Raw genomic sequence first — 11566 nt, forward strand, 5'->3', positions numbered from 1 at the left:
TTTCCTGCAGCCTTCTGGTACTTACAAACAGGAGGGAGGATGACTTCTTCCTTGCTCTGATAGCGACAGGACACGGAGGAACGGTTTTAAACTAAAGCCATCCACAAAACCTTCCAGATAAAGCTCTGCACAGCTCCTGCAATCGGAACTACGAACCCAAAGAACTCAAAATCACAGAATCACACAGAATCACAGAACCACAGGGTAGGACCGAGCTCTGCAGATGCCCCCATCCAACCCCCCGCTAACAGAGGCTCCTCAGTGAGCCGCACAGGAAAGCATCACAGCACGTCCCCGCTTGGAAGGGACCCACAAGAACGACAGGGCACAGCTCCAGGCTGCACACAGCGCTGCCCAAACGCCGCAAAGAAAACTAGAAAATAACAAATAGATGCCGTGAGGGGAGGAGGGAAGGAAGTCCCGCACATGGAGGGAGGAAAAAAAGGACAAAAAAGCCTAGAAGCGGGAAAGCTTTCGGTCTAACCGAGCGGCCGCGCACGGGGCAGCCCGCACGGCCTCGGCCCGACGCCGCCCGCCAGCGGCCCCGGCACCGCCGCGCCGCCCGGCCCCTCCGCGCGACCTTGAGCCGCTCGGCCCGGCCCAACAAAGGGCCGCACGGCCGCCGCTCCGCCCGCCGCTACCTGCGCCGCCGCCCCCCGCCTGCTCGCCCGCTCCGCGCATCCCTGGGCTCCGTCCCGCGACGGCCGCGGCCTGGGCCGGCCGGGAGCGCGCACGGGAGGGCCGCGGGCGCGCGCGCGCCGCCTCCAACCGCCCTCCCCCTCCTCGGCCCCGGGCCGCCGCTCGCTCCTCCCTTCCGCTGCGTTCGGGGCCGGCCGCGGCCCCCCCGGCTGCCTCTCCTCCTCACCCTTCACCATGGCGCCGCGCTGCTCCTCGGAGCCCGGAGGAGGCGGCCGCTCCTCCTCGTCCTCCTGCCGGGCCTCCTCCTGGCCGTCGGGCTCCGCTAATCGGGCGCACAGCCCCCGCGCCCCGCGGTAGCAGCGGCCGAGGCGCAGCGGGCCGGCCGAGCCGCAGGCGGCCGCCGCTTGCAGCAGCAGTCCCAGCGCCGCCATCTTGAGGCCGCCCGGTGCCGGCTGCGGGCCGCTGGAAAGAGGGGGGGGGGATAGAGCGCCGCCTTCCTGCTACGGCGCCCCCATGCGGAGAGCGGGCGCGGAGGACTCGGCGTGGAGGACCGAGAAACGGAGAGAAAGAAAGGAGAGCAGAGAAAAAAAAATGGGGGGGGGGGGGGGGGGAGAGGGAGAAAGAGGCCGCGGCGTCGTGCGGCTGCCAGGGGCTCCGCCGCTGCCTCCTACAGCCACGCGGTGCCGATGGTTCGCCCCACGCACCGAAACCCAGACCCAAATAAAGGCGTTTTCATCCACAAATCTCCGGCAAAACCTCCCTGCTGTGCGCGCATCCAGCAGATCGCAGCGCCTCCACGTCCAGCTCAGCCAGCCCGAGCAGCAGGGGATCACAGGGATCAGGGGATGTTCCGCGATTCATTTGGGGCTTTTTGTGGAAATAACCCCAAAACAGACACACACAACCCCGGGAGGTTCTGCACTACCAGTTGACCAATGGTTGACCATAAGCCAGCAGCGAGCCCTGGTAGCCAAGGAGGCCCCCGGCACCCTGCGATGCACTGCACAGAGCACAGCCAGCAGGGCAGGGAGCTGCTCCTCCCCTCTGCTCTGCCCTGGGGGGCGCATCAGGAGCGCTGCAGTGCGGGGCCGCCCGGCTCCAGGAGATGGGAACTGCTGCAGAGAGCCCAGCTGTGGGGTGGTGGGGCCTGGAGCACCTCCTGATGGGGCAGGATGAGCCCTGGGCTGTGTGCATGGTGGAGAGAAGGCTGAGGGATCTGAGTGCTGCTGATGGGGATCTGAGTGGGGCTGATGGGATCTGAGCAGTGCTGATGGGATCTGAGTGGGGCTGATGGGATCTGAGCAGTGCTGATGGGATCTGAGTGCTGCTGATGGGATCTGAGTGGGGCTGATGGGGATCTAAGCACTGCTGATGGGATCTGAGCAGGGCTGATGGGGATCTAAGCACTGCTGATGGGATCTGAGCAGTGCTGATGAGATCTGAGCAGGGCTGATGGGATCTGAGCAGTGCTGATGGGGATCTGAGCAGTGCTGATGAGATCTAAGCAGTGCTGATGGGATCTGAGCAGTGCTGATGGGATCTGAGCAGGGCTGAGGGGATCTGAGCAGGGCTGAGGGGATCTGAGCAGTGCTGATGGGGATCTGAGCAGTGCTGATGGGATCTGAGCAGTGCTGATGGGATCTGAGCAGTGCTGATGGGGATCTGAGCAGTGCTGATGGGATCTGAGCAGGGCTGATGGGGATCTGAGCAGGGCTGATGGGATCTGAGCAGTGCTGATGGGATCTGAGCAGGGCTGATGGGATCTGAGCAGTGCTGATGGGATCTGAAGGGAGGCACTGGGCTATGTTTGGTGCTGCCCAATGTCAGGACATGGGGCAGGAGGCACAGACTGGAACACAGAAAGTTCCATCTGAACCTGAGGAACACCTTCTTGCCTTTGGGAGTGACAGAGCCCTGGCACAGAGCACAGGGAGGCGCAGGACTCTCCTAATCTGGAGATGTTCAGAACCCACTTGGATGCTTTCCTGTGCAATTTACTTCAGGAGGTGCTGGACTGGGGGATCTCCAGAGGTCACAGGATCACAGAATCACAGAACGGCCTGGGTTGCAAAGGAGCACGATGCTCATCTGTTCCAACCCCTGCTGTGTGCAGGTCACCAACCAGCAGCCCAGGCTGCCCAGAGCCACATCCAGCCTGGCCTTGAATGCCTGCAGGGATGGGGCATCCACAGCCTCCTTGGGCAACCTGTGCCAGTGCCTCACCACCCTCTGGCTGAAAAACTTCCTCCTCAGATCCAACCCAAACCTCCCCTGTCTCACTTTAAAACCATTCCCCTTGTCCCATCACCATCCACCCTCACACACAGCCGTTCCCCTCCTGTTTATCCGCTCCCTTCAAGCACTGAAGGCCACCATGAGGTCTCCCTGCAGCCTTCTCTTCTCCAAGCTCAACAAGCAAGTATTCCACGAGAAGAGCTTCAAGGAGCGGAAAGCCATCACACAAAATCCTGCATAGGAAAACCTCTGGAAGGGTACACACGTATGGACATCTGAAATAGGTCTTACAGCACCAAGTTTGCCTTTTCTGATATACATGCAGTGATTTCTCTGTGTATAGCTGTTCTTACTGAGCCAACCAGCCAACCAAAAAGCAAAAGAACAGATCTGGAAGCAGCTCCAAAAAAAAAAAAACCAAGAGCCCTATGGGAAGGAACCCATGGCTGGAGATGAAACCACAGTGATTAAAATCAAAACAAGCAGAGGAAATTGAGAAATAAGGCATGTGCTGGGGGAGATCATGGAAACACACAGCTGGAGTGAAGGAGAAACAGGGGAGAGGCTGCTGGAAGGCAGCATGCTGGCACATGGGGTCAGACATCAGTAGGGCCGGAGGTTTGCCACTGCAAGTAATGCCACAGTCAGCTCATGGACACACAACAAATCAGCTAAGACTGGATTTATTCAAAAATTCCAGAAGTCAGACTGCGTAAATTCCATCCAAATATCTTGATATTAAACAGCACAAACGTGGCCACTCACAGCCGTGCTCCAGGCGCTGCATGGCGAGGCTGGCTGTGATGAGCAGAGCTCTGCAGGGCTGCGGTGCTGAGCAGGAGCTCACTGCCATACCTGCTCTAAAGCCTTGCTCTCCCAGAGCACAGGCACTGCAGCACAGGCCCAGCCCCAGTCTGGCCATGACAAACCAGCAGCCCTCACAGGAAGGCTCCTCACATCTGAGGGATGGAAGGCAGTGATGCAGCACCAGATCGGCCGTGCTGGAGTACTTCTACCCATTCTGTGCTCTTTATTTTAAAGCCAAGTCACAGAAATTAAAAAAAAAATTAAAAAAAAGGCACAAAAAAAGCTGCTGTGGACTGGAAGGATTCCTTAGGAAAAACTGAGATCTACACGAAGAGGTTGGCAAAGCAATGGCAGCAGAGAAAGAACATGAGATTATTTCAAGCATGCAAACACCCAGGAGAAAGCACCTACTGAGCTGGTACAAAAGGACACAGCTACGTGTGGGATGATACAGGAGGCAAGAAAGCCCTTCCTTAGAGCTAACACTTCCCTGTTCAGCTGTACTCCTGCGAGCCTACGCTGCCAGTTATTGGGTGACACAGTGGGGCCTTCCTGAACTGTGGGCTCCCTGCTGCTCCCTGGCACTGGCTGCACTCACACACACAGCACTTACTGGGGTGCTGCACCAACCCACAGACAGTTCAGCCACGGTGGCAGCGACAGCTGCTCACAAACTCCATGCAAAACAGGCTGAAAGTCTGGGGCACTGCTCACAGAATGGAAAATGTGTGGCCAACAGAACATTTGGCTCTGTGCGTTACATCCATCGCTCACAGCTCAGGTACAGCCACAGCCTCCAGATGGATGCGGCTCTGGGCAGCCTGGGCTGCTGGTTGGTGACCCTGCACACAGCAGGGGATTGGAACTGGATGAGCATTGTGCTCCTTTGCAACCCAGGCCGTTCTGTGATTCTATGATATCTGCTTCCTTCTGGTCCCTGGTGCACTGAGAAGGAAGTCCGGCCATGGGACAAACCTACTTCCTCCCAGTACAGGCCAGCACTGTTCCTTGGCAATGAATTTGCTTGAGGAAACTACCAAAGCATTAAAATCTCTGCACAAATTCAAAACAAACAGCTGAAGGCTGTCTCAGTCCTTACCTTTAAGGGAATTCAGTGAGAACATCTCCATCACAGCGGAAAGCGTTGATTCCTAGGAGAGCAAGAGCAGCAGAAAGAAACACAGAGTTAGAATTCACGTCCACTTTGAGAAGTTTAAAGCCTTCAACACTCATGAAACTGGATGCCCTCAGTGCAAAACAGAGCTGAGAGCCCTCAGCAAGCTCCACCTTGCTGCTCCTCACCTGCCTGCTCCACCTGAACCGTGCCTGCTCCCCCTCTGCCCCAGTGCTGTGCCCCAGAGGAGGCACTCTGCACTTTGGGCTCTGCTCTCCATCATGTCTGCACCAACCTCAGTCAGAACGCCACAGGGAGGGAGAGCACCACCATGATTCCTCCCTTACAGCAGAGCCAGCCAAGAATGACACGTATCCTTTTGTTAATTGCTGAAATTATGTTCCACTTTCTATTTTGCTTTCTTATTCAAATTACTTAAGTTAAGGCACAACGAAGCCAGCCAACTTGGTTTAAGAGTTCTTCATCCGAATGCCGGGATGCCTTCAGCATCGGGCCTCCCATCCACCAGCAGCCTTTCCGAGCAGAGCTGCCACCCCAACCCACACTGAGAGCCATTCCTGCACACACACCACCAACACCCCGAGCTGTTACTCTTTCCAACGATCTGCTTTTGCTTTCGGTGCAGCTAATGACAAAATTACTGTTTACTTCAGCCTGGGATGATGCCGCGTTCAGAGGCGGCTCTGCGGACAGCACAGCTGCACTCCCTGCAGGCACACGAAGCACGGTGCCTTCACCTCTGCACTGCCTGCTTTCAAGGACTGAGTGCAACCCGCCTGTTGGGTTGTTTAATGAGGCCAAGAGCTGAATGGAATCCAGATTCATCCCAGCACAGCAGCACAAGTTTTGGAGCTGCTGGAGGAACAGCACAAGTGTGATGTGCAGAGCTGCACAACGTTCCCGGATCGAAGTGATGGAGGAACCTCAGTGCCTCCCACAGCTCCATGCATGAGCTGGGTGGACGGCAGCCCAAGGAGGCTGGAGTTGGTCAGCAGAGCAGGGCTCACCTACAGAGCACCAAGCGGTTGGAAAGGCAGCAAAAAATGCCCCACCAACACAGGGGGGCAGCACGGCATCTCCATTAATAAAGTGGAAGAACGTGGTCTTTTCTTTTCAAGAACAAGAGGAGCAAAACAACCTTGTGTCAATGGGCTTCTGAGGTGAGCAGCTGGGAGCCCCACTGACAAGCAGTAGATCTCTAATTGAGATGGAGCAGCCAAAGGGCAACCAGCAACAGCCTCAGGTCTGAGGGAGCTGGGGGCAGCCTGGGTGGGAGCTGGGACAGGTGGGGAGGAGAACAGAGGTGTGGAGAATGGATGCAATCCAGCAAAGGCCCAGAACAGAACCCAGGTCCAGCTGATAAGGTTTAATTGCATATGGAGGAGTTTGGGCACTTGAAGCCTGTGCACCCACATGGACACGGTCAGAGCAGAAAGGAGAATCAGTAATTACAGAGATGAACCCCAGCAGCACCAGTGCTGGATTACCTGGGACAGATCTGAGGGATCTGAACACAGGGGATCTCAAACATGGAATCATCAGTTTGAGCACAGCCAGCTGGAAATCTCAGCTTTTTGATGTTGCCAAAGACCTCAGTACCAAAGAGAGTCCTGTTATGGCAGCTGCTTCACCACGCACTGACCTGAAGGGGATGCATGAACATCACTGAAAGAGGAAGACTTCGGAATGCTCAAATATATTCTGTTGGGCCCAAATGATGGGTGGGAGATGGGGTATCCAAGGATAGGGAATTTACAAAGGTGGGGAATCACAGAACCACAGAATGGTTGAGCAGCAGGACGAGGGAAATGGTTTGGAGCTGAGGGAGGGCAGCTGGAGGTTGGATGTGAGGGGAAGTTGTGTGCTGTGAGAGCGGTGAGGGGCTGGAACAGCTGCCCAGAGAGGCTGTGATGCCCCGTCCATCCGTGGAGGTGTTGGAGGCCAGGTTGGATGGGGCCCTGGGCAGCCTGGGCTGCTGTGAAATGGGGAGGTTGGTGGCCCTGCATTGGTTGGAGCTTCATGATCCTTGAGGTCCCTCCCAACCCAACCATTCTGTGATTCTATGAGGGACCACTTGGGGTCACCCAGTCCAACCCCCAGCTTTAAGCAGGGTCACTCAGCACGCTGCCCAGCATCACATCCAGGCAGGGATCCCCAGAGAGGGACTCCACAACCTCTCTGGGCAACCTGATGGCGTGGGATGCCCGTGGACAAGCTGATGCTATATTTGGGATGAGAAATGACCACGCATGATGACTCTTTATGGCTCATACTTGGCAAAGTACTGGAATCCCAGAGGGCAAAAGAGATGCTAAGAAATTATTAGTAATAGACTTAATGCCCCTTCTGCAAGGGGAAGAACAAAGGTAAGGAATGCTGACAACTGAAACGCAGATAAAATCTCAAGGCCTGGCAATGAGGTCTTTGTTGGGTTTCTTTGATCCACGTGGAAATTGCTGCATGCATGTATAGGGAGAAACCAGGTCCACCCCCGATGAGCATCACAGAACTGCTGCTTATCCCAGAATAGGAGAGGCTCCAAAAGACCACTGAGATCATCCAGGCCAACCTCAGCACATCGATGGGCTGCACCCACTGTGGGGTTCCAGCCATGCACAAAGAGGTCCATCCCAAATTCTTTTGTCATGAGAACAAAGGCGAACGGTGCCGTCCTGCATACAGCACACTCCCAAGAGCCACCCACAATGGGATCCATGATAGCAAAGCACTTTGACTTTCTGCTGTGTGAGCCAACAGCGCGTGGCATCCTCACTACAAATCTTTACCAGCCCTACTCATCGCATCACTGAGGTCAGAGCACCAAGTCCAGCCATTACCCACCCACCCAGCCATCCCTGCCACATCAGCTCATAGAAAAGATCACAGATCTCCAGGATCCCCTCTGTGCCCCCACAGCCCCGCGGTTCCCAACACCTCCAGGTGCCAGGCAGTGGCTGTGATGGTGACTCCCTGCTCCATGGCAGCAGCCCTGTGTGCCCCCACAGCCAGACCCCCCCAGGCCACCCTGCCCCACACTGCGCTGCCCTGCCTCATGCGGCTCCAAGGAGCGATGAAGCACAGCCTGGCCAGCCTGGTGTTGGCAGGGACATGCATTGAGACATCCATTGGGCATCCATTGGGACTTCCATTGGACATCCATTGAGCATTCATTGGACATCCATTGGACATCCATTGGACATCCATGGAGACATCCATGGAGACATCCATGGGACATCCATTGGACATCCATGGGACATCCATTGGGCATCCATGGGACATCCATGGGACATCCATTGGGCATCCATGGGACATCCATTGGGACATCCATTGGACATCCATTGAACATCCATTGGACATCCATGGGACATCCATGGGGAAATCCATTGGACATCCATTGGACATCCATTGAATATCCATGGGACATCCATTGGACATCCATGGGACATCTATGGGACATCCATGAGACATCCACTGAACATCCGTGGGGCATCCATTGGGACTTCCATTGAACATCCATTGAACATCCATTGGACATCCATGGGACATCCATTGAACATCCATGGGACATGCATGGGACATCCATTGAACATCCATTGGACATCCATTGGACATCCATTGAACATCCATGGGACATGCATGGGACATCCATGGGACATCCATTGGGACATCCATTGGACATCCATTGAACATCCATTGAACATCCATTGGACATCCATGGGACATGCATGGGACATCCATTGGGATATCCATTGAACATCCATTGAACATCCATTGGACATCCATGGGACATCCATTGAACATCTCGTACATTCCATGGTGGGAAACGGTGCCACACAGGGCTCAAAACGGGACGTGGGCAGGGCGAGAGGCACAGTGGGACCGAGGGCAGCACGGAGCGAAGGACCAGCAATGCACGGCACGGCACAGCAACGCACGGCACGGCAATGCACGGCAATGTAATGCACGGCAATGCAATGCACGGCACGGCAACGCACGGCACGGCCCGCCGCCCTGGCGCTCCCGGCCCGGCCGCATCCATCCCGCATCCCGCTCACCCCCCGCCCAGCCCCGCCCTCCCCCGGCTCTCACCGACCCCGCATCCCCTCAGCGCTCCTCGGGCCGCGCCACCGCCCCCCCGGGCCCATCGCCTCGGCGCCGCCGCTCCCCGCCGCTCCCCGCCGCCCGCCCCCTCCTTCCCTTCCTCCCGCCGCCCTCCTTCGGGTCGCGGTTCTCCCCGTCCCCGCAGTCCCGCCCCGCGCGGCCCGAACCCCCGCGTTGGGAACGGCGCCGGCCCCGCTCCTCGCGACCGACCTCCTCACAACCAACTCTCTGGCGCCGGTCCGCCGCCGCTCGGTACTACAACTCCCAGGAGCCCCCGCGAGCCGCTTCCGGGGCGACGCCCGCACGCAGCGCCGGCCCTTCCGCCGCAGTACCCGGATGTGAAACCCCGCGCTCGCTTTCCCCGCCCGCCCTCACCTCCAACTTCGCCTCCTGTCCACGAGAGGGCGCCGGAGGGCGGCGGCGTGGGCGCGGGGCGGTATCCATGGCAACGGCGGCTGCCTGCGGCCTGCGGGGCCTGTGAGGCCTACAGGTTCTGTGAGGCCTGAGGGTTCACGGCATCACAGAATGGTTGGGTTGGATCACGGATCAACGGATCAAGGATCAAGGATCACGAAGCTCCAACCCCTCTGTGCCATGCAGGGCCACCAACCTCCCCATTTCAAAGCAGCCCAGGCTGCCCAGGACCCCATCCAACCTGGCCTCCAACACCTCCACGCATGGACGGGGCATCACAGCCTCTCTGGGCAGCTGTTCCAGCCCCTCACTGCTCTCACAGCACACAACTTCCCCTGACATCCAACCTCCAGCTGCCCTCCCTCAGCTCCAAACCATTTCCCTCGTCCTGCTGCCATCTCCCCTTGCCAAGAGCTGACTCCCCTCCTGGCTGCAGGCTCCCTTGAGGCACTGCAGGCTGCACTCAGGTCACCCCGCAGCTTCTCTTCTCCATGCTGAACAAGCCCAGCTCCCTCAGCCTGTCTTTGTAGGGAGGTGCTGCAGCCTCTGAGCATCTCTGTGGCTCCTCTGGACCCTCTCCAACAGCTCTGTGACTTTCTTGTCCTGGGGGCCCCAGACCTGGATGCAGTGCTCAGGTTCCACAGGTTCTGTGGGTTCCCACCCCCCCATGCCCACAGCCTGTGCTCTCCAGTGCCACATCCACACAGGTCCTGATCACCTCCCTCTGGAGAAGGAACTGTTCCCACCACCCTTCCTGACCCCACCTCACCCAACCTGAGGCCGTCCCCTCGTCCTACTGCTGTTACCCCCGCAGCATTGCCTTATTGCTGCACAAAGTTTTTCAGCACAATAAACTTGCCAGAGTACCAATCCCTTTGTTCTGTTACACTGACATGACATTTGAAGTCATTCTTACTATTCAAGAGTTTTAGTGAGTGAAAAGTTGAATGCATGGAATGATTTAAGCTTACAGAACTGCTGATTTCTTACCGTGGTCTTCAGGACATTGCTGTCTTCATGTCACTTGTACACAAGGTAAAAAGGTGATGGAAAGGGGAATACCTGAAGGAAAGAGCATGAAGGTGGGATTTCCTCAGGGCTTATCTCTCACAGAACTGTAGGGGGAGGTGACCAGGACCTGGCAGTGTGTGGGATGGAGGAAGTGGCCGCAGATGCTGAGGGAGCTCCAGCACTGCACCTTCCCCCAGAAGGTGCAACATGAAGTCCAGTTGTATTTGCAGACTGAAGGCAGAAGGGTGGGTGGGAAATCCCCATCCCTGAGCAGCGTTCACTGATAAGTAAGGCAAAGTGCTGAGATAAGTGAGGAACTGATGCCATTATGACAGGCTTAACCTTAAAGCCTGCATCACCACCCACCAGTCATTCTGTAAATGACCTGAAGTAAAGCAATGGGTTTCAGGTGGCTTAGAATGGAAAACTGCTCCATGCAGTGATTTGGTAGAGAATACATCACACCATCATGATCGTTTGATGACAGCCTTCTGCTTGCTTCTGCTGGCTTCCTTTGGGGGATGCGGTCGGAGGGTTTGGTGTGTTGGGATTGGACTTGGTGGCCTTTGTGCTCTTGTCCATCCTTTCTGGTCCCATGGTTCTATGGTTCTACTGATGACAATGTTTTTACTGATATCTTGTAGTCTTCTTTCTATGCAACTTGGGAGGTGCTGCGAAGTCTGGCTGTAGGCAATCTCCAAATGCAGTTTGGTGCTTCTTGTAACCGTGTAATGGGCAGAAAACCACAGGGATGCTCTGATTTCTCACTGTGGTTTCCATTTTCACAATTAACTGTTTAGCTAATCATCTGGCTTTGCTCCAAAGAAACTGCTGCATACCCTGCCCAGCACAACTAACCAAAGGCAGCCTCTCGCCTATGGCACGCTCACTGCGTGCAGCTGGCTGCTCAAGAGTAGCTGGGATGGGGGCTGGCTTTACTCCTTTTCCACACCAACGTGGGCAGCTTTGGTTTTTTATTATTTTTGTTAGTGCTTCGGTTGGGTTTATGTGAAACTAATTAGTGGGCTTGGATGGCAGCAGGGAAGGGGCCAGGTTAGCAGCATCAGAGCTGGATCAGGAGCAAGGACGGCCCTGCTGCCCACCCTGCAGTTGGGTCTCTGGCGAGTGGAGCTCCTCCTAATGAAAACACTGCATTCAAGCTAACAAACAGTGCTTTCTGGGTTGGACAGCTGTTTGATTTTCAGGAAATGCAGGCAGTGAAAT

General features: G+C 56.4%; 1 protein-coding gene across 4 annotated transcripts in view; it reads right to left on the reverse strand.

Annotated features, from left to right (window-relative positions):
• DHX30 (DExH-box helicase 30) overlaps positions 1 to 9208 on the reverse strand; it is a 35711-nt gene extending 26503 nt beyond the window's left edge. Inside the window, exons 1-2 of one of the 4 annotated variants that reach the window (XM_048951910.1) lie at positions 9128 to 9208; positions 4781 to 4832 (exon numbers count right to left, since the gene is read on the reverse strand). In XM_048951910.1, the coding sequence (XP_048807867.1) occupies positions 4781 to 4811 (31 nt within the window). In that variant the 5' untranslated portion in view covers positions 4812 to 4832; positions 9128 to 9208. Of the gene's footprint in view, positions 1 to 641; positions 749 to 865; positions 1089 to 4780; positions 4833 to 8909; positions 8929 to 9127 lie in introns of those variants that run through there. The other 3 variants (XM_048951911.1, XM_048951908.1, XM_048951909.1) reach the window with 3 other exon arrangements.
• Positions 9209 to 11566: the final 2358 nt, after the last annotated feature.

Source organism: Lagopus muta, chromosome 7 (assembly GCF_023343835.1).
Source record: "Lagopus muta isolate bLagMut1 chromosome 7, bLagMut1 primary, whole genome shotgun sequence".
Taxonomy (NCBI): Eukaryota; Metazoa; Chordata; class Aves; order Galliformes; family Phasianidae; genus Lagopus; species Lagopus muta.